The 23,915-nt window shown below is 37.3% G+C and overlaps 1 protein-coding gene across 2 annotated transcripts in view; it reads left to right on the top strand.

The window, feature by feature from the left end:
• Positions 1-23,915, top strand: part of ERCC6L2 (ERCC excision repair 6 like 2) — a 149,634-nt gene that overhangs the window by 85,048 nt on the left and 40,671 nt on the right. For both annotated transcript variants that reach the window (XM_087858836.1, XM_045780841.2), the window contains exons 13-14: positions 10,655-10,754; positions 20,436-20,588. In XM_087858836.1, coding sequence (XP_087714962.1) covers positions 10,655-10,754; positions 20,436-20,588 — 253 coding nt within the window. The remainder of the gene's footprint in view (positions 1-10,654; positions 10,755-20,435; positions 20,589-23,915) is intronic.

Genomic DNA, 23,915 nt, shown 5'->3' on the forward strand with positions numbered 1-23,915 from the left:
GATAAAGGTGTGGAGATGGATTATGGTAATGGTTGCAAAACAATGTGAATTTTCTTAACGACACCGAACTGTAATTTAAAAATGGTTAAAATGGGGAGACCCTGGGTAGCTCAGTTGGTTAAGCGTCCGACTTGATTTCGGCTCAGATCATGGTCTCAGGCTTCTGAGATTAAGCCCAGTGTCAGCCCCACACTGGGCATGAAGCCTTGCCTTCTGCCCCTCCCCACCCCACTCACATGCACTCTCTCTCTCAAAAAAAACCCAAAAACGAACAAATAAAAACCTCCACATGATTAAAATAGTAAATCTTATGTATATTTTACCACATTTTTTAAAAAACTACCCATGGGCATCTGGGTGACTCATTTGGTTAAGCATCCAACTCCTGATTTTGGCTCAGGTCATGATCTCCAGGTGGTAGGATTGAGCCCTGCATCAGGCTCTGCAGTCAGCACGGAGTCGGCTTGTCCCTCTCCCTCTGCTCCATGCCCCCCCCCACTTACACACGCGTGTGCTCTCTCAAATAAATAAATAAATAAAATCTTTTAAAATCACCCAAGGTGATTGTGATACAATTGATCCCCAAATCCACTTTGAGAAACATTGGAAATTAGATGTAAAACGTCCAAACAGAACTTCCAAAAGAAATTTTTTAACAAGTCACTGAGAAAATGTGATTATTTCAATAAATGATTGGAAATATGAATGTGCAGTGAGAGGGGAAGAAACTAAAAAAGCATGGCAAATACAAAATATAAGATAAACTGTGAGAAATAAGGCCAAACATAAATATGAATGGGTTAAAACTTCCTTATTTAAACAAAAAAAAAAGAAAGTGAAAATGAAAAGTCAGATTCAGGTTTATGCTTATTACTATATATAAAATTTAAAAATATGTAAAAGGTTAAAAATAAAAATATACTTAAAAATCTAATCAGGGAGATGGTAACAAAAGTAAGAGTGGCAATATTAATATCAAGCCAAATATTAGTAGACTTCAAGGCAAGATGCATTAAGGGAAACAAAATGGGGGAACAACCCATGAGGAAAGTATAATAGTCATTACATAAAAAAGCCAGAACTCTTTTATGATGAGAAATGGACAAATCCACAATTATGATGGGAAACTTAATATCCCTTTCTCAAAAATTAATAGATGAACTAGGCAAAAAAAGTAAATACATGAGTTATTTGAATAACAGTTATTTAGCCTTTAATTTAATAAACATAAATAACCATATCACACTGTAAATACCCAGTCTTTCATTGGAGAGCATACTTTTAAATGACTATATATTTTAATAGAAATCACAAGGACTAGATTACATGGCTTCCAGTACAAAAGAAAAACCCTAGAAAATAACAATGAACTTGTAGCTAATAAAAATATAGCCATATGGACATTTTTAAATATATTTCTAAATAACTCTTGTATTAAAGAGAAATCAAAAAGTGATGCCAGCAAGATGACAGACTAAAACACTCCAGGTATATGTTTCACCATGGGTGGATTAAAAGAACTAGAGACTGATTAAAATAAAATAACTTTATTAGAGCTCCTTAAATCAGCCAAAGATCGACAGTAATCAAGCAAATTCCCAATCAAGAAGAAGCAGCTATATTCAAAACTGGGAAATTTCATGGCATCTTTACTCATTCTTGCCTCACCCCCATTCCTTAATGCAGCACAACTAGGAGGAAGCAACCAATTTCCAGTTGCCTCCCTCTCAGGTTGGAAAGAGCAGTGTGGAACTCCTTTGCAACTTTTTTTTTTCATATTTGGGGACTTTATTTTTTTTTAACATTTATTTTTATTTTTTATTTTTTATTACATTATCTTAGTCACCATACAGTACATCCCTAGTTTTCGATGTAAAGTTCCATGATTCATTACTTGCTTATAACACCCAGGGCACCATGCAATATGTGCCCTCCTTAATACCCATCACCAGCCTCTTCCATTCCCCCACACTCCTCCCCTCTGAAGCCCTCAGTTTGTTTCCCAGAGTCCATAGTCTCTCATGGTTCATTCCCCCTTCTGTTTACCTCCCCTTTCTTCTTCCCCTTCTTCTCCTACCGATCTTCGACTTCTTATGTTCCATAAATGAGTGATACCATATGATAATTGTCTTTCTCTGCTTGACTTATTTCACTTAGCATTATCTCTTCCAGTTCCGTCCATGTTGCAGCAAATGTTGAGAATTCATTCTTTTTGATGGCTGAGTAATATTCCATTCTATATATGGACCACATCTTCTTAATCCAGTCATCTGTTGAAGGGCATCTCAGTTCCTTCCACGATTTAGCTATTGTGGACAATGCTGCTCTGAACATTGGGGTGCATATGGCCCTTCTCTTCACTACGTCTGTATCTTTGGGGTAAATACCCAGTAGTGCAATGGCTGGGTCATAGGGTAGCTCAATTTTTAACTTTTTAAGGGACCTCCACACTGTTTTCCAGAGTGGCTGTACCAACTTGCATTCCCACCAACAATGTAGGAGGGATCCCCTTTCTCCACATCCTCTCCAGCAATTGTTGTTTCTTGCCTTGTCAATATTTGCCATTCTAACTGGCGTAAGGTGGTATCTTAGTGTGGTTTTAATTTGAATTTCCTTGATGGCTAATGATTTTGAACATTTTTTCATGTGTCTGTTAGCCATTTGTGGTCATCATTGGAAGAGTGTCTGTTCATATCTTCTGCCCATTTTATGATTTGTTTATTTGTTTCTTGTGTATTGAGTTTGAGAAGTTCTTTGTAGATCTTGGATACCAGTCTTTTATCTGTAGTGTCATTTGCAAATATCTTCTCCCATTCCGTGGGCTGCCTCTTAGTTTTTTTGACTGTTTTCTTAGCTGTACAGAAGCTTTTTATCTTGACGAAGTCCCACAAGTTCGTTTTTTCCTTTGTTTCTCTTGCCTTTGGAGATGTGTCATGAAAAAGGTTGCTGTGGCCGATGTCGTAGAGGTTGCTGCCTATGTTCTCCTCTAGGATTTTGATGGATTCCTGTCTCACATCGAGGTCTTTCATCCATTTGGAGTTTATCTTTGCATATGGTGTGAGAGACTGGTCAAGTTTCATTCTTTTGCACGTAGCTGTCCAGTTTTCCCAGCACCATTTATTGAAGAGAGACTCTTTTTTCCACTGAATGTTTTTTCCTGCTTTATCAAAGATTAGTTGCCCAAAGAGCCAATAGTCCATTTCTGGGTTCTCTATTCTGTTCCATTGGTCTATGTGTCTGTTTTTGTGCCAGTATCATGCTGTCTTTGTGATTACAGCTTTGTAGTAGAACTTGAAATCTGGCAACGTGACGCCAGCTTTGTTTTTCCTTTTCAACAGTTCCTTGGCAATTCGGGGCCTTTTCTGGTTCCACACAAATTTAAGGGCTGTTTGTTCCAGTTCTTTGAAAAATGTCATTGGTATTTTGATCAGGATGGCATTGAAAGTGTAGATTGCTCTGGGTAGCATAGACATTTTAACTGTGTTAATTCTTCTGATCCATGAGCATGGAATATTTTTCCATCTTTTTGTGTCTTCTTCAATGTCTTCAAGAGTGATTTGTAGTTTCTAGAATATAGATCCTTTATGTCTCTGGTTAAGTTAATTCCAAGATAACGTATGATTTTTGGTGCTATTGTAAATGGGATGGATTCCCTAATTTCTCTTTCTCCAGTCTCATTGTTCGTGTATAGAAATGCAATGATTTCTGAGCATTGATTTTGTATCCCGCCACATTACTGAATTGCTCCATAACTTCTAGTAGTTTGGGGGTGGATTCTTTTGGGTTTTCCATATAGAGTATCATGTCATCTGCGAAGAGAGACAGTTTGACTTCTTCTTTGCCGATTTGGATACCTTTTATCCCTTTTTGTTGTCTGATTGCTGTTGCAAGGACTTCTAGTACTATGTTGAATAATAATGGTGAGAGTGGGCATCCTTGTCATGTTCCTAATCTTAAGGGAAAGGCTTACATAACCATCCAAGTCTCACTCAAAAGAATAGAAAATTCTAAAATGCAGTTTTTATATTCTCACCTCAACAAGCTGGAGCTGGAACAGAAGAAAGGCCTAACCCATGCACGAGAAAGCAGGTGATCAAAATTAGAACAGAGAACAATGAATTAGATCACACTAGAGCAGATCAACAGAACTAGAAGCTGATTCTTTGAAAGAATAAATAAGATCGATAAGCCACTGGCCAGACTTATTCAAAAGAATAGAGAAAGGACCCAAATTAATAAAATTATGAATGAAAAGGGAGATCTCAATCAACACCAATGAAATAGGAAGGATCATTAGAAACTTTTATCAACAGCTTTATGCCAATAAATTTAGCAACCTGGAAGAAATGGATACCTTCCTGGAAACCTATAAACTACCAAGACTGAAACAGGAAGAAATTGATTTTTTTTACAGACCAATTAATTATGAAGAGATTGAAGCAGTGATCAAAAACCTCCCGAAAAACAAGAGTCCAGGGCCTGACAGATTCCCCGGGGAATTCTACCAAACATTCAAAGAAGAAATAATACCTATTCTCCTGAAGCTGTTTCAAAAAAATAGAAACAGAAGGAAAATTACCAAACTCATTCTATGAGGCCAGTATTACCTTGATCCCCAAGCGAGACAAAGACCCCATCAAAAAGAATTACAGACTGATATCCCCGATGAATATGGATGCCAAAATTCTCAACAAGATCCTAGCTAAGAGGATCCAACAGTACCTTAAAAGGATTATCCATCATGACCAAGTGGGATTCATCCCTGGGATGCAAGGGTGGTTCAACATTCGCAAATCGATTGGTGTGATAGATCATATCAACAAGAAAAGAGTCAAGAACCATATGATCCTCTCAATAGATGCAGAAAAGGCATTTGACAAAAATACAGCATCCTTCTTGATTAAAACACTTCAGAGTGTAGGGATAGAGGGTACATTCCTCAATTTTATAAAAACCATTTATGAAAAGCCTACAGAAAATATCATCCTTTGCAACTTTCTTACCTGTCTGCAAACTGCCAGAGGGAATGGTTTCTATTTTACCTGACAATGCTTAGAGGAGGAATGGTGGCATAGCTTGGATCTCAGACTGGCAGAAGCTGTTGAAAGCGGTGATAGGCCCCATGGTGCATTAAAGCTGCAGGGGGATTCTATACCTGGGACATATTACAGTGGCGGATATAATAGAATATGTCTAAGGCCCCCAAGAAGACACTGAAATGAGGATCTGGGAAATTAAAACATTTAAAAGCACACATATACACATAGACCCAGGCAGGATACATAACCAGAAATGACCAAAGTAGATTTTAATTCTTACCCTGAGCGGCTCCCAAGACTCAAGATATACCCTGCTAATTAATGACTTTTCCATACTAGTTTGCAAAGACTGAAGTGGCTATTTTATCAAATGGCCAACTTTTTACAACAAAACAAACAAAAACGAAAAAAAAAAAACCCACAAGACATTTAAAGAAAGAGGAAAACATAGTTCATTCAGAGGAACAAACTCTCCAGAAACCATCCCTGAAGAAACACAGGTATAGGACTTACTAGACAAAGAGTTTAAAACAACTGTCCTAACCTTAACAGCTAGATGGAAACTATGGACAAGACCTAAAGGACATCAGGGAAACAATATATAAAAAAAATTAGAATATCAGCAAAGAGATAGGAAATATAAATATATATACATATATATACATATATAAATATATATATAAATATAAAAGAAAGACTCATCATACTCAAACAGAACAAAGGATCAGCAAACTTGAAGACAGATCTGAGGAGTAAAAAAAATTTTAAAAACCCCAAAACAACAACAACAATAACAAAAACCAACAAAGGAAAATGAACACAGCTTAAGGAATTTATGGGACATATTAAATAGACTGATAAACACATTATAGGAATCCAAAAGAAGAGAGAGAAAAGGACAAAGCTATTTAATGAAATAATGACTGAAATAATAACGTCCCAAATTTGGGGAAAGACATGAATATACAAATACAAGAAGCTTAACAAACTCCAGGTAGGATAAACCCAAAGAGACTCACACTGAGACACATTATCAAGTTGTAGAAAGTTAAAGACAAAGAAAATGAGAATCTGGGGTTGTGAGATGAAGCCCCACGTTGGGTGTAGAGATTACTTAAAAATAAAATCTTTAAAAAAGAAATAAAAGACAAATGCATAAAAATAATTATAAATCTGTTAATACATAACATGTAAAGATTTAATTTGTGACATCATTAACATAAAAGTGGGGGGCAGAGCTGTAAAGGAGGGTTTTTTAATGCAATTGAAGTTAAATTGGTATCAGTTTAAGATAAATTGTTACAACTTTTGGATGTTATATATAATCTTCACAAAGAAAATATGTAGAATATACACAAAAGGAAATGAGAAAGGAATCAAAATTTGTCACTAAAAAAATCACATAACACAAAGGAAGGCAGTAATGGAGAAAATGAGGGGCAAAATAGCCATGAGGCATACAGAAAACAAAATAGCAAAAGTAAGTCCTTCTGTATCATTAATTACTTTATTATTTTTTAATGAAGTTTTTATCTATTTATTTGACAGAGTGAGAGCATGAGTAGGCAGAGTGGGAGGGAGAAGCACACTCCCCGCTGAGCAGAGAACCCAATGCAGGGCTCGATCCCAGGACCCTGGGATCATGACCTGAGCTGAAGGCAGACTCTTAACCAACTGAGCCGCCCAGACTCCCCTCATTAATTACTTTAAATGTAATCAGGTTAAACTCTCCAATCAGAAGATATAGATTAGCAGAATAGATTAAAAAACAACAATATGCCATATGCCAACTATATGCTATCTATAAGACATTCACTTTGGGTTTAAGGACATGCAGAGGTTGAAAGTGAAAGGATGGAAAAAGATATTCCATTCCAATAGTATCGAAAAGAGAGCAGGGTGGTTATTCTAATATCAGACAAAATAAACTTTTGAATACTCTTGTAAAAGACAAAAAAAGGATAGTATACAGTGATAGTTCTTAATTTAACTCATCCAGAAGCTATGACAATTATAAACATAAATGTACCAAACAAATGAACTCTAAAATATTAAAGCAAATATTGACAGAATTGAGAGGGGAAATAGCTCAACAATAGTAGTAGGAGACTTCAGTACCCCATTTTCAATAATGGATAGGACATCCAGTCAGGAGATCAAGAAGGAAAGGAAGACTTGAACAGCCCTATAGACAATTGGACCTATCAAACATATACAGTACTCTCCTTCCAACAACAGCATAATACATATTTTTCTCAAGTACACATGGAATATTCTCCATGATAGGCCATATGTTAGGTTATAAAACATGTTAATAAATTTTAAAAGATTGAAATCTTAGAGTTTCTTTTCTAAACACATAGAATGAAATTAGAAAGCAGCAGAAAAAACACTGGAAAATCCACAGATATGTTGAAATTAAATGGAGCGCCTGGGTGGTTCAGTCGGTTAGATGTCTTGACTCTTGATTTTGGCTGAGATCATGATCTTGGGGTTGTGAGATGGAGCACCAAGTCTGCTCCACACTGGGTGTAGAGCCTACTTGGGATTCTCTCTCTACCCCTCCCTTTGCCCCTCCCCCGCTGGCACTCGTTCTCTCTCTCTCTCTCTCTCTCTCAAATAAACAAATTTTTAAAAAAATTAAACAATACACTCTTAGACAACCAGTGGGTTATAAAAGAAATCACAAGAGAAATTAGAAAATATCTTGGGAGGGGCGCCTGGGTGGCTCAGTCATTAAGCGTCTTCCTTCTGCTCAGGACGTGATCCTGAAGTTCTGGAACCGAGCCCCGCGTCGGGCTCCTCTGCTAGGAGCCTGCTTCTTCCTCTCCCACTCCCCCTGCTTGTGTTCCCTCTCTCGCTGGCTGTCTCTCTCTCTGTCAAATGAATAAATAAAATCTTTAAAAAAAAAAAAAGAAAATATCTTGGGAAAAATGAAAACACAATGTATTAAAACTTATGAGATGAATGAAAGTACAAAGAGAAGTTTATAGCAGTAAACACATTAAAGGAAAAGAAAGGTCTGAAATCAACACTCAGACCTATACCTTAAGGAACTAGAAAAAGAAGAATGAACACCCAAAGCTAGCAAAAGGAAGTTAATAAAGATTGGAACAGAGATAAATGAGAGACTAAAAACAATAGAAAAAAATTTAATAAAACCAAGAGTTTTTTTTTTCAAAATGATCAACAAACTTGACAAACCATTAGCTAGATTGACTAAGAAAAAAAGAAGACTGAAATAACTAAAATCTGAAGGAAAAAGGGGACATAACTTTGATTTTACAGAAATAGAAAGGATTGTAAGAATACTATAAACAGTTGTACACCAACAAATCGGATGTTGTAGATGAAATGGACAAATTCCAAGAAATATAACTTACCAAGACTGAGTCACGAAGAAGTCGAAAATATGAATAAATCTTACAACTAATAAAAAGATTGAATCAGTCATCAAAATGCCAACAAACAAAAACCCAGGACCAGATGGCTTCACCAGTGGATTCTACCACGCATTTAAAGAAGAATTAATACCCAATCCTTCTGAAGCTCTTACAAAACCTTGAAGAGAGAGGAACACTTCCTAACTTATTCTATGAGGCCAGCATTACCCTGATACCAAAACTTTTATGGAATAGGCACTATTATCATACCCATTTTACATGTGAGGAAGGTGAGTCACAACAAATAGAAGTAATTTGCTCAAGTTCAATGCTGAAGCCAATGACTTCAGGATCTGAATTCACGTACCCTGACTTGCAGAGCCCACACTGTTAACCAGTCTCTCGCCACTGACAGCTCTAACGGAAAGTAATCAAATGAAAGCCACAGAAAAATCTCTGTTTTTTTTTTTTTAATCTTAACAGCATTTATTTTAATTTTGTTCTTTTTCATCTGGGCCATTAAGACCTAATATCTTATTTATCTCAGGGTACTGTGTTTTGGTACTCAGTTTAAGTTAGTTGCCAATAAAACTAAATGAACAGCATTTCTCTTTCCCTCCCTGCCCTTCAGTTGACTCTGGCAGGAGGAATCAAGGAGAGAAATGAAGATATAGACCTGCATCCTGTTTAACAGTTCCTCAAGCCTTGTTTTCCTCGTAAAAAGACCATAACTTAACATATTGCTTCTTAATGGACCTGGAAATTGATGAAGCATAGGTCCAAAATAACATGTTGTAGGGGCGCCTGGGTGGCACAGCGGTTAAAGCGTCTGCCTTCGGCTCAGGGCGTGATCCCGGCGTTCTGGGATCGAGCCCCACATCAGGCTCCTCTGCTATGAGCCTGCTTCTTCCTCTCCCACTGCCCCTGCTTGTGTTCCCTCTCTCGCTGGTTGTCTCTGTCAAATAAATAAATAAAATCTTTAAAAAAATAAAATTAGGGGCGCCTGGGTGGCACAGCGGTTAAAGCGTCTGCCTTCGGCTCAGGGCGTGATCCCGGCGTTCCGGGTTCGAGCCCCACGTCAGGCTCCTCCTCTATGAGCCTGCTTCTTCCTCTCCCGCTCCCCCTGCTTGTGTTCCCTCTCTCGCTGGCTGTCTCTCTCTCTGTCGAATAAAATAAAATAAAATCTTTAAAAAAAAAAAAAAACAAAATAACATGTTGTAAGGTTTTTGTCTGTAAAGGTTAAAGAGTATGTATTCTCCATTCCACTGCAGGAGACAAAGGGATTGTGAGTCCCTGTGTATCTAGGCTGCAAGATGGAAGTAAGAATGCGGTAACTCACCCTGGCCGTGCTGTGCCACAGGGTCCCCCGCTCCCCTCTGTGGGTGCAAGATTTTCGGGGACCCAGGGTACCCTCTAGTAAAGCCCTTCTCTGTGAGGAGCAATGGGTGAAGGAGGCAGAGAGAGAACCAGATACAACAATAGAGTGACTTTACAAGGTCAAAATTAAATTTGCCTCAGATTTTAACAGTTTCAAGCCTGAGGTGGTATGGCCTTGCTCCCGACCCCCACCGCCTAGCCCGTGACTGTAACAAATACTTAGAAACAAGTGACTTTTGGGGCGCCTGGGTGTCTCAGTAGGTTAAGCATCTGCCTTCGGTTCAGGTCATGATCCCAGGGTCCTGGGATCAAGCTCCACGTCTGGTTCCCTACTCAGTGGGGAATCTGCTTCTCCCTCTGCCTGTCCCCTTTCCCTCTCCCTGCTCATGCTCTCTCTCTGTCAAATAAATAAATAAAATCTTAAAAAAAAAACAAACAAACACCGAATGGTGACTTCATTCAGAACATCCAATAAAGACTTCACTTGAGAGAAGCTCCCAGGCCTAGACCTGTAGTTAACCAGTGTGGTAAAACAGGTTATTGTTTTAATTAGCACTGTGGTCCATGTCAAAATAGCTGGGGTGCTAGTCCACTGAGGGGTTCAGTCAGACAGAAATTTCTGTGACACTAGGGCTGCAGATCTGCCCTTCCACAGGCTTGCCGGTTGATTAACCGTTCCCCTCCGCCATTTTCAACCGTTTCATTGAGGTTTATATAATTAACATACAGTAAACTGTGCGTATGTTTCTTTTTAAATTAAAATTTTAGTAACATTCCATTTTTCTATCCTAAAGCTACCTCCTGAACCCAAAGTTGTTTCATTTGATTTTTGTTTTGTTTTTCATCTTTTTACAGAGCATATAGGATTGGGCAGTGCAGGGATGTGAAAGTGTTTAGGCTGATATCTTTGGGAACTGTGGAGGAGATCATGTACTTACGACAGGTATACAAGCAGGTAAATATATTTCCCTTTTCCTAATTAGGAAGTAAACATTTGTCTATTTCAAAAGTTTCAGAAATTTGTGTAAAAATATGTTTTTCATTTTATTCTAACGATAATATGGAATTTAATAAGATTATGAAATACACTGTAGAATGTATTCTGTAAAACAGATTCTTATGTTCATTGAACTTCAGAGCTGAAATTTTCTTTGAGTAGTGCTCCTTAAGCTTTAATGTGTACATGAATTACGTAGGGATCTTTAAACTACAGATTCTGATTTAGTAGCTCTGGGTGGAGCCCAAGATTCTACATTTTTAACAAGCTCCCAGGAGTGCCAGCACTACTGCAGACCACAATTTGAGTAGCAAGGTCAACAGCTCCCCAGTCTGTGGGCCAAGACAAAATTGAATGCCACAGATGGGGTACAGGTGTGCTGACACATTGATCTCACAGCTCTCTGGGCAGCATATTACCTAAACCAACTTCCAGACTTAAGGAAGCTTTCCAGGTAGGTGTTCATGTTACCATTTTCTGTCTGTACCATTGCACGAAGAAGACTAAGGGAAAAATCCCTTAGAGATATCTGATGCAACCATTTCATGTTGTGCATAATGAAACTGGGACGCAGGGACACCCCAGCAAATGGAATAACAGGAATAGAGCTCAAGTGTACTAACGATTGTGCTGGTGCTTTTAGTGTTCATCTGAAACTTTATTAACTCTTTAATATCCTTAGGATGTCAGTTACTTCACCACTTATGTCTCTAAATGAACAAAATTTATTTAGTTTATAATTGTTCACTTGAGAAGATCTGGAATGAGGTTCAAGTTTAATTATAAATGTTAAATTTGAATTACTCCCTATATATTCCGTTGGCATCTATTTAAGAGCAAACATCTGCCACATGTGGTGGTAGTTAACCTAAGAATGATCCAATCTTAAATTTATGCTGTTTTCTTAATTCTAAAAATAGACTTGTACACAGCAGTTTTTGTTTTTTCTTAAAGCACTTAGCTCTGTAAGAAACCTTTCATCTTTTTGTTCTTTGGTACAGCACAACTACTTGAACATTATTTTGTTCAGATAGACTTAACCAGTGTTGGGAAAAAGTAGAACATTCTTTTCATCTTAGGAGCAGTTCTTTAGAATACTGTCTTAGACGTGTCACAATCCAGTGTAATTTTTCTGTCCCATTACTATATATATGCAATAATTTTCTACATATATACTATATATATATGTGTTTGTATCTATACTATATAATACTGTTACTTTGGAAGATGAGGATAATGTCAGTTTTTGGAAGTTTGTATGCTCTACTTGCTTATTAAAATATTTTTTAAGCATGAGCCCTTTAGGAAAGAGTCAGCCATACAATTTAGTAGGCACAAATGAGGATAATATGGCAGTTGTGTGATTAAAAGGCAAGAGATGTGATTTAAAGGTTGACTGGACTTTGAACCAAGAGTGCATATGGCATACACACTCTAGCTAGCTTTCTGAGTATTCCTCAAATCCCTTGGGGAAAAAGAAATCCAAAAATGATTTTTTTAAAAAAATTTTATTTATTTGAAAGAGAGAGCAAGTGCACAGGAGTGGGGGGAGGGCCGGAGGGAGAGGGAGAGAGGAAATTTCAGGCATACTCTGCTTCTGAGTGTGGAACCCCATGTGGGGCTCAATCCCACGATCCTGAGATCATGACCTGAGCCGAAACCAAGAGTCAGACACTCAACCAACTGAACCACCCGGGTACCCCCACAAATGATGTTTTTAAAAAAACTGTAAAAATTTTGGAAACTAAGAAGAGTTCTATTTGTGGCCCAGAAGTTATAAGGAACCCTAAAAGACAAAAGGCATTTGGGATCAGATTGAAGGAAGAAGTCAAACTAAACTCAGAGACTATTAAAAAAGGTAGGTGCAGTTTCTGGATATTCCAAGTTAGAGTCAGCAGATACTAAAAAAAATGTGGGGAGTCTTAGGTGACTCTGATGCCCTGTCTTTGGGTATCATTGATGATCTAACAAGGTGGGTTAACCCTATACAGTCTTACCCCAATTGCAGCAAATTACAGCCAACGGGTGTCTGCTCTCAAGTAGGAACAGTAAATAGAAATACTGGAAGCAAAGAAGCAAGACAGAGTTCCATATTTTGCTGAAATTGAGAAGAAAGTCCCTCCTGTTGCCCAGAAAATTAAATACTTGCACTTCCCCTGCTCTGAATGATCACTGCAGTAGGCTGAGATAAGAATGTAGGGTAGTTGAAGACAGATGAATACCCAACAAAAAATAATTGTTGAACAGTTTAAGAAAAGAAACACTATGAAAATGGTCCTCAAAGATATCAAGTCCTAATCCCTAGAATCTGTACATGTTATTTTATGTGGAAAAAAGGATCTTTGCAGACGTGATTAAGGATTTTGCAATGGTGCGATTAGCCTGAATTAGCCAGGTGGGTTCTAAATCACAAGTGTCCTTATAAGAAAGAAGCAAGGGGAAATCTAACACAGAAGAGAAAACAATGTTACCACAGAAGCAGAGAATGGAGTGATGTGGTCACATGCTAAGGAATGCTGGTAGCCACCAGCAGCTGGAAGAGGCAAGGAATGGATTCTCCCCTAGAGCACCTGCAGGGAGGATGGCCCTGCCAAAACCTTGATTTCAACCCAGTGATACTAATTTCAGACGTCTGGGCTCCTGAACTGTAAGAGTAAATTTCTTTTGATTTAAGCTTAACACCAAGTTTATAATTTGTTAAAAAGCCATCGAAACTATTATAGGCACTCAAAAAGGAGAAGAGATAGAGGAAGAGGAAGAACAATTAACGTCAGAGAAGACAAAAATTAATAGAAAAGAGTAAAATAGATTTTTAAAAATATATAAGTAATATTGTCAAAAGATGACTGAGGGTGGCTCAGTCAGTGAAGTGTCCAACTCTTGATTTCAGCTCGGGTCATGATCTCATTTGTCATAGGACCAATCAAGCCCCAGGACTGGCTTTGCACTCAGTGGGAAATCTACTTGGGGATTGTCTCCCTCTGTCCCTCCACTCTCTTTCTCTCTCTCTCAAATAAATAAATCTTAAAAAAAAAAAAAAAAAAAGCGAGGTTGTAGGATCCTAGAAATAAGAACAGATTACCAGAAAAAGAATCCATTAACATCCAGAAAATGAAGAACTCCAGAGATAGCCTGAGTATCAGAGAGCAATGTTTTCATCTAAAAGAGAGAGCTAAACAATTGTTCTAGGTTACAGAGCAAAAAGACAAAGAATACATGTAAGAAAAGTTAGGGGAAATGAATTCTAGGTCTAGAAGTTCTATTCCAGTCTTACAGTTGAAGAGGAGAATAGAAGGAAATGAAAAAAACTCAAAATAAAGGAAGAAGCTATAAAAAGTAGAAAACAAGAGTCCGAGAATTATATGGGCCCATATAATTATATGAGTGCTAAACAGGATGAATGAAAATAGATCCACACTTACTCACCATTTTTCAATTATTATAAAACACCAAGGTTAAAGTGAAAAGTCCTTTAAATTTCCAGAGAAGAACCTTCTGAGGAGAAAAAAAACATTACCTGTGATAGTACTAGGATTAGATAAACATCTAACTTCTTATTAGTGATTCTGGATACTTAGGAGCAATAATTTCAAATGAGGGAAAATAATGCCTTATATTGTCAAAGAAAGTGAATTTTTAATTCAAACCTTTCTCATAAAACAAGATCCTAACCTAGATGACTTCCACAGTGAATTCTGTCAATTAATATTCCTTTTGAAAACAAAGGAGGAGGGAAAGATACGGACGTAGTGAAGAGAAGGGCCATATGCACCCCAATGTTCATAGCAGCATTGTCCACAACAGCTAATTGTGGAAGGAGCCGGATGCCCTTCAACAGATGACTGGGTAAAGAAGATGTGGTCCATATATACAATGGAATATTACCCAGCTATCAGAAAGAACGATTACCCAACATTTGCAGCAACATGGACGGGACTGAAGGGGATTATGCTAAGTGAAATAAGTAAAGCAGAGGAAGACAATTATCATATGGTTTCACTCGTTTATGGAACATAAGAAATAGCAGGGAGATCGGTAGGAGAAGGAAGGAGAGAATGAAGGGGGGGGTAAACAGAAGGGGCAATGAACCATGAGAGAGTATGGACTCTGGGAAACAAACTGAGGGCTTCAGAGGGGAGGGTGGTGGGGAAATGGGATAGGCTGGTGATGGGTATTAAGGAGGGCAAGGGCACATATTGCATGGAGGACTGGGTGTTACATGCAAACAATGAATCATGGAACACTACATCAGAAACTAAGGATGTGTACTGTGTAGTGACTAACATAACATAATCAAAAATTTTAAAAAAAGGAGAACACTTATAACTTATTTTAGAAAGAAAAATGTTGATACCAAAATTTGGCAAAGATATTACAAGAACAGAAAATTATAGGCCAATATCTCTTATGAACGTGAATGTAAAAATCTTTAATAAAGTCTCTGTTAGAAGTTGAATTATGTGCACCCTCCAAAGAAAAGATATGTTAAAGCTGTACCCCTGTGTGTAACCATGAAGGGGATCTTATTTGGAAGTAGGGTCTTTAAAGATGTAATCAAGTTAAAATAAGGTTATACTGGATTAGGGTGGGCCCTAATCCAATGACTGATATCCTTGTAAGAGGGAAATTTGGATACAAACTGACACTGAGGGAGAATGACTTTGATGATGGAGGCAAAGATCGGAGTGATGCAGTTTCAAAGCAAGAATGCCAAGGATTGACAGGAATGAAGGGTCTTCATTTGGAACATCCAGAGAGAGCATGGTCCTGCCAACACCTTGATGTCAGACTTTAGCCTCCAGAACTGTGAGAGAATCAATTTTTGTTGTTTTAAAGCATTCAGGTTGTAGCATTTCGTTAAAACAGTCTTAGGGAACTAATACAGCCTCAAAGGTAAATATCGTAAATTTTTATTTTTTAAGATTTTATCTATTTATTTGACAGAGAGAGACAGCCAGCGAGAGAGCGAACACAAGCAGGGGGAGTGGGAGAGGAAGAAGCAGGCTCCCAGTGGAGCAGGGAGCCCGATGAGGGGCTTGATCCCAGAACTCTGGCATCATGCCCTGAGCCGAAGGCAGATGCTTAACGACTGAGCCACCCAGGCGCCCCTAAATATTGTAAATTTAACTACGTTTGTAAGTGAAACTGTATGACAAAGGACCTACAAGCCAAATTTAAAAAGTGTCTAGGACATCATTAGTTTTTGATGTAGTGTTCAACGATTCATTAGTTGCATATAACACCAAGTGCTCATCACCACACATGCCCTCAATAATATATGTTGGCTAATTGAACATAATAATAAAAAAAATTAAAATAATTTTTAAGAAACAAGAAATCAGAAAATACCAGATACACATTATTAAAGATGGAGCTAAGAAATAGTCTAAAATGCATGAATATGAACCAGGAAACGCTCTCCTGTATACCCCTTTTGAATGTCCGGATAATCAATATAAAGAGTTTGGGGGGGGGGATGCTGGGTGGCACAGTGGTTTAAGTGTCTGACTCTTGGTTTTAGCTCAGGTCGTGATCTCAGGGTCGTAGGATCAAGCCCAGCATTAGGCTCCACGGTTAGTGTGGGGTCTCTCTCTCTCTCTCTCTCTTTCAAATGAATAAATCTTTAAAAGAAAAAAAAAATAAAAAGTGTCTAGGAGGAAAATTTCCATGTATATAGTAAACAAAGGATTAGCATCTATAGTGCATAAAGAACTTCCACAAACTTCCACAGAAGACTGTGATTAGGCATTTTATTGAAGGAAAAATACAATGGTTACTGTATATAGGAAAAGATGCCTAACCACGGTTGTAATCTAGAAATGTAAAATAAAACAATACTGTGTTATGCACATTCTGCAAAAGCTTTTGTATGTGGGTTTTTGTTTTGGGGGGTTAGGGATATAGAGAGATTGATACTATTCATTGTTGGTGGGAGTATTTGTAAAGAGGTACTCGTACTCTTTTTGAGAATATAACTTGGTCCATTTATTTTATAGGCTAAGTTAACATTTTAAAACACATAGCACCTTCTCCTTATCTGACAGAAATACTCTCGTATACGCACAGTGAAGGATGACAAGGATTTATATTCAGCATTGTTAGTATTTGTTAAAAAAAATGAAAAAAGAAACAGCCTAAATGTCCTGTGGTAGCAGAATGATAACATGAATTCTGATACACGCAACAGAAAAAAAATTATAGAGCAGGTGTGCTGATCTGGCAAGACCTCCAAGACGTTCTTAAGTGGGACCAAAATACCTGACTTGCAGAACAAGGTTATCAGTTATGTTGATGCATAAAGTTATTTCTGTGTGTATGTATAAATAGCTGTAACTGCACTGAAAAAGATCTAGGATATACCTAAACATTACAATGTTACTAAGACTGATAAAGGATGATCTGTTTTATTCAAGGGGGACTTTCACTTTGATATTTTGTTTGCATTTGTTGTGATAATGTATTCAGACATTTTATACTTTTAAAAAATAAAACACCTACAAAGAAACTGTACTCCTTCATGTTTGGAGCATTTCATATAATCTAAGTTCACCTTAATTTCTGAATGCCAAACTTTAGATTATATGAAATGCTCCAAACATGAGTACAGTATATATAGATATATAGATATATATAGATATATAGATATGAAAGGCGAATAAATATATATAATTTAGAAATACATTTGTATTTGCAGAAGAATTGCAAGAATAGCCCAAAGAACACCCAGTAAACTTCACCCAAATTCCCCAGTTGTTAACATTTTTTCACATTTGCTTTTCTCTTTCCCTCAGCCATGGTCTTTATTTTTCCAAACCATTTGAGAGAAAGTTGCAGATTTATCACTTCTAAGTTCTCTAGTGTGTATTTCCCCAAAGAAGGACACTCTCCTATTTATATGTACATATAAAAATAGTTTTATGCATGTAAATACTCAGTATTGTGTGTTGTTCTGCACTTGATTTTCCTTCTGTTCTCCTCTCCAGAATGCAGTTATCCCAGTCAGGAAACTAACATTGATACAACATGACCTTGCAATCCACAGAACTCATTCAGATTTCACCAACTTTCCTGGCAATTTCTTGTCTCCTTTTTCTTTTCTGGTTCAGGATCCAAACCAGGATCACGGTCGTGAAGTATTTCTTTTCATGTCTCTTTAGTTTTCTTTAACCTAGGGTAGTTAGGTACCCAAGCTTTCCCTGTCTTTCGTGACCTTCACCGTGTTAAAGAGTAAGGCCTTTCCTTGTGTTAGCGCTCCTTTAAAGTAGGCCCATCTGATGTTTCCGCATGTCCAGATTCAAGCCAAGAACCCCTGGCAAGAATAGTTTAGAAACAATTCTATGCTCTTCTTATTGCATTGGTCAGAAGGCACTTGGTGGTGACCTTTATTTGCAGTCAGTTTTGTGTCTGTCAGCTTTCTTCACTGCAGAGTCACCGTTTTTTCCCTTTATAATTGACAAATATTTTATGGGGACATCCTCTGAGACTATGCCAATATCCTGTTCCTTGTTAAGGCTGTACCCATCAGCCTTAGCATTCGTTGCTAATTCCCACCTGAATCAGCTACCGCTATGATGATTGTCAGATGGTGACTTTTCAGTTTCCATTATTCCTTCTTATTTGTTGCTACTCTACCATAAAAAAGATTTTCCGTTTTTTTCTGTATACTTATTTATTCTGTATGGACTCATGGGATCCAGTATTAGTAATAGGTTACAACCTATTGAATATCACTGTATATTTTGATGTTAAAACTGTCTCACTTTGGTCCAGTGAGCACCCATTCAAGGTGGGTTCTGTGGCATTTTGTCAAGCCTCCATCATTCTTTTTACACGTCCTTACTATGGTGGGCTGAATGATGTTCCCCCAAGGACGTCCACATCCGAATCCCACAAACCGACCTGGATTCTCTGGGTGAGCCAGTGTAATCACTGAAGGGAACAGTTGGGCAGGAAGTTCAGAGAAAGGAGAGAAGGAGGAAATGTAACAGCAGAAGCAGAGGGTCAGAATTATATGAAGATGCCACACTACTGGCCTTGAAACTGGAAGAAGGGGCTCCTTAGCATGGCGAACATTACTCCTTTTCTTTCTACTTCTTGTACATCTTGTATATTGTTATGAAGAAATCCAAACGTTTTGTAGCCTTGAATGAGTTTTTCTTAAGCCAGAAACTGAGCTATATTTTTCAATTACTGATTTTCCCCCTCACGCTCTTTAATTCTAGCGTTATTTTCTTATGGCAGCCTATAGATGGATGTAGCTGACCTTCACTTTTACTGGAGCCACTCTGAAAAACCTATTCTATGTACAAGATAATGCGTCTTCTATAAATTTTGTGGTAGAACTTCAGTAGGGAACCTATAAAGATGCACATTAGTGCTTACAAATCCCTTTGGTGATTGTATTTAGTAGTTTGCAGTCTGACAATACAGTGTTTAAGGGAGAGTCAGTAGCAAAGGGTAAAATCATTAACTGGACCATCAGGTGCATCAGTTGCCATGGAGATTTCTTTTTCCCAGACTCTAGCCTATGTTTCTGGAATATTGATACCATCTGATCAACTTGGATACTGATCCAAAGCTTCCTCAAACTAAGTTCCCAAGGGTCTTGTTTTAAACGCGACATCCTGGAGATGAGAAATTGTTACAAGTCTAAATTTTGGATATAGCCAAATCCAGGTATAAATTCTAGAAATGACACTTCCTAGCTGGGCAGCTATGAGAAGACACTTAATTTCTCTAAACTTAAGTCTTTATTTCTAAAAGGGAGATAATAATGTCTAATAGGTGGCTATTAAATGAGAGAATGTACAAATATTACACAGCAGCTATTATTAATAACAATTATTTTATTGTTGTTGGCTAGAGTAATTTATTACAGTACAAATCAACTTAAATCACAACACAGTATCACTTCTTACTAATCCTTACATCAACAATAGACTGAAGTTGTTATTTTCCACTCTGTGCAGTCTTTGTTTCTTCTAAGAAATTTTAAAGTGTACATAGGGTTAATCACATTGTATTTACATTGCATTTAGTAAAATATCTAGTAAATAAAGAAATACACTATTGTTGTTAACTAAAGTGGTATATGTCCTTCAAGGTTCCTCCTCTGTTCAAAAGTGTTTCAAAGATGCGATGTTTCTAAACAGTGACTGGGCTTTTGCTGTTAGTTGACTATATAATGATGGCCACAGTTAGTTTGACAGAAACATAGTTATCATGTAATTACTTAGGTTATAATTTAACTTGGTGAAATAGTGATATTTTTGTCAGTAAAACTACTAAAAGTAGTTCCTGTTGTCATGAATCTAGAAAGGGGAAAAGTATATTCAAATGTATGCTTTTATCATTAAACATTTTACATCAAGTGAATATTGCATAGTGATGGAATCTTGACTCAGTTGGTAGAAAACACATAAAACAGGAAATGTAAGAGCTCTTCTTCAATAAGACTGGCCCGATTACTATTATTTCACCATAATGGCAACATCTGCCAGGGAAATTAAAATAAAATTTCCTCCCTAAGGATTCTGCCTGCTCCAGCTAAAGCTGTGTATATACAGGGAATGCCAGGAAATTCTGACATATTGTTGGAGCAAACACTTCAAAAATATCTTGTGTTTTTTTCTGTTTTAGCAACTTCACTGTGTGGTGGTTGGAAGTGAAAATGCCAAGCGATATTTTGAAGCGGTTCAAGGATCAAAAGAGCACCGAGGAGAGCTTTTTGGGGTCTATAATCTCTTCAAACTAAGGTCCCAAGGGTCTTGTCTTACAAGGGACATCCTCGAGGTGTGAAATTGTTCCCTGACCTTTTCAATAATATTTTAAATACATTTTCTCCCTCAGGAAACTTGAAATATAATTGCTGGTACCTTTTCAGAGAAATTTGGGGTTTTCTTAGTAAAAAATGCCTTGTGTTTAGAATTTTGACTTTTAGAAAAATAGGAAGTGGATTACCGGACCTCTAAACTAAGATTTCCCCATGCATAGTTGTAAATAATGTATACACATGAATACAGATACATATAGTAGATTGTATGACCTCCAAGACCATTTTCAGACTGGCAAAGAGAAATATATTATTTTGAAAGCAGCTGCTAAAGTCAGGAACTAAAAAAAAAGAGAGAGAGAGAGACTTTCCTAAATAAACAAAAATATAAAATGTGTTTTGATTAAAAGTTACCAAATACTCCCTGAGATGCACTCTCATGTCTCATGGAGATTTTTGTTTTCTGTTCCCAATAAAAATTCCACACCAATATTTCAAACTCTCCCAGTTGTGCTCATCCTCAGCATACAGATGTTTCTTATTCTTCAAACAGAAATTTCTGTCTTTTTTTAAAAACTCGCTTAAATTCTTTGATATGTCAGGATATTAAGGGTATTCGTCTGTTTTCGGGTTGATACTGATAGGAGTATCATAAGATCCTCGAATATCATCTTTTTCAACCCCCTCATGATATAGATGAGAAAGAGGAGCCTCAGAAAACTCAGATATTTCCCTTAGCTTCCAGGACTTTGTGCCTTCACGTACTTCATTGATTTAGTCAGTTTCATAAAAACGAGTCAAGAACAGTTGGTCCCTTTCCCTAAAGAACTTAGACCATCTTGGTGAGAGGTGAAAGAGAACATTTACATAATGAGCATGTAATATCAGTAAGCATGTTAAGCAAATGGCTAAGAGGAAGGCATGTATTGTGTATATCCTGTGAATATTGCAACTATTACACAGTGTCTGATGTATACTGATGAATTTTTATTTTATAGTAACTATTTGATTTGAATTCAATGGCCCATTTGAAGTCCCCCTGTCTGGGTGCCGGGGCACCTGTCTGGGTCAGTCGGAAGAGTGTGAGACTCTTGATCTCAGGGTTGTGAGCTTAAGCCCCATGTCAGGTGTAAAGATTACTTAAAGATAAATTAAACAAAAATAAAGTCCCCCTGTCTTTTTCTTGAATATGCCGTCTGTTTCATGGACTTGTTCTTTCCCATTCCTCTTTTATAATCAGTAACCTTGTTAGTATTCCAGACCCCCCTCAGATCCTACATCGTTCTCAGAGTAATACCCAACATACCAACCTATATTTGTGTTTCGCATTTGAAATTATTGTCTTTAAAATATGTTAGCATTGTATTACTTATCCTGTTTTCTCTTACTTATCAAATATTTGAGTTCTCTATTTTATCAGAATAGCAGCCTATTCCTTAAGCAATTGTTAGGTAAGACATTCAGTATGACAAGCTATTAAATGGAAAGTTTTCTTGTTTTCTGGTTGTCCTAAGTATATCTTGTTTCTCCTCCAGGATTATTAATTAATGACAGGACTCTCCATGTCTTATATTTTGTTTGTGGTAAAATGTGCTTAACTTCTTACTAGGCACATCGTCAGTACCCCAATATTAAATTAAATTTTGAATTAAAATTGCTCATTTGTTATCAGCCAAAATTTAAAATTATTCAGGCCAGGTGCTTACAGGCTAGAATAAATCTCTTCCCCTAAAAAAAAATAAATAATAATAATAATAATATAATAAAATTAGTCAGGCACCATTAGATTCATGCTGCTTTTGGCCAAACAATGTTTTTAAATTATCATTATTCCAAGCCCTATATAACGAAAGCATATATCACAAAATAAAAGAATTATTTCACTTCCTGCAATACATTTTTAATTTTTAAAGGTTGTAGAAAATCCCTTTAAAAATGTTTGAAGACGTAGAAATTTTCATTTATAGAACCTTTTTAATCTGATGATTTCCAGGCAGTTTAGTTCTACTTTGCACTGACTTTGTTATCTATATCTATATCATGGTCTCCCTTTAGGGAGATATTGAAAGCTAATTTCACAAATATTTATTGAGTATATGCTAAATGTCAGGTACTACAGATCATAGAGCTAGGCATACAGAAACGAATAAAATAGACAAAAAGTCGTTATATTTTGGGGAAACAAATAATAAACCAAAAAAATGATACATATAGCCTATTATGACAATAGGCTCTAAGGCTAAAAATATAGCAGGTAGAAGATGAATGACTTCTAGAGATCTAATGCCCAGCATCATGATTCTATACTATATTATATACTTCAAAATTGCTAACGGAGTAGATCTTAAATGTTCTCACCACAAAAAAGAAACAATCATTCTGCGGCATGATAGCGGTGTTAGCTAAAGCTGCGTGGTAATCATATTGCAATATATAAATGTATCAAAACATGTTGTACACCTTAAGTGTACACAGTGTTATATATAAATTATATCCTGATTTTAAAAAATAGAGCAGGGTAGGGAAATAGGAAGACTGTCAAGGAAAGAGCATTGCAGTTTTAGACGGAGTTAACCAAGGAAGTGCTCACTATGAGGTTGCAACTGATTCTTTGAAGAAATGAAGGAGGAAGATGTGTTTTACACAGAGGAACAAATGCAAAAGCCCTGCCAGAGGAGTATGCCCAGCAGAGTTTCCAAATGGCAGGAAAGCCAGAGTGGCTGGAGTGGAGTGAGCAAGAGAGCAAGAGATGGGGCCAGAGGGATGACAGGAAGCCAGATCACGCGCGCACTTTGACTTCAACTTTTGAGTGAGACGAAAAGCAACTAGAGGATTCTGAACAGAAGAAAAACATAGTCTGACCTATGCGATCTAGATTAAATATTAAGAATTAGGCTATAGAAGTACAAAAGCAGAAGCAAAACACTAGGTAAGTGGCTACTGCAGTAATCTAGCCAAGAGACAATGGTGGTTTGGACCAGAGTGGTAGTGGTAGATGGTGTGAGAAGTGGCTGCATTCCGTGTATGTTACCCAGGTGGTGCTGACAGGATTTGCCGATGGATTAGATACAGGGTATGAGAAAAAAAGAGGAGTTAAAGATGCCTCCAAGGTGTTGGGCCTGAGAAACAGAAGACTGGAGTTGCCATTTACCTATCACAAAGGGGTTCCAATAGGATTGAGGATTTCTGGTGCTGCCTGTTCCATCCGTTGTAGCCATCTGGCTTTAGAAACAATAAATACAGTACTGGGATGGAGACCCCCGCCCTTGCAGTAATAGCCTCTAAGCGTTGGGGAAAAAAGGTCTCAAAGAGCTATTTATTATTCTCTACAGTTCTGGAGGGGAGAT

The sequence above is a fragment of the Ursus americanus genome, chromosome 34 (genome assembly GCF_024610735.1).
Source record: "Ursus americanus isolate L20-20 chromosome 34, mUrsAme1.1.p, whole genome shotgun sequence".
Lineage (NCBI taxonomy): Eukaryota > Metazoa > Chordata > Mammalia > Carnivora > Ursidae > Ursus > Ursus americanus.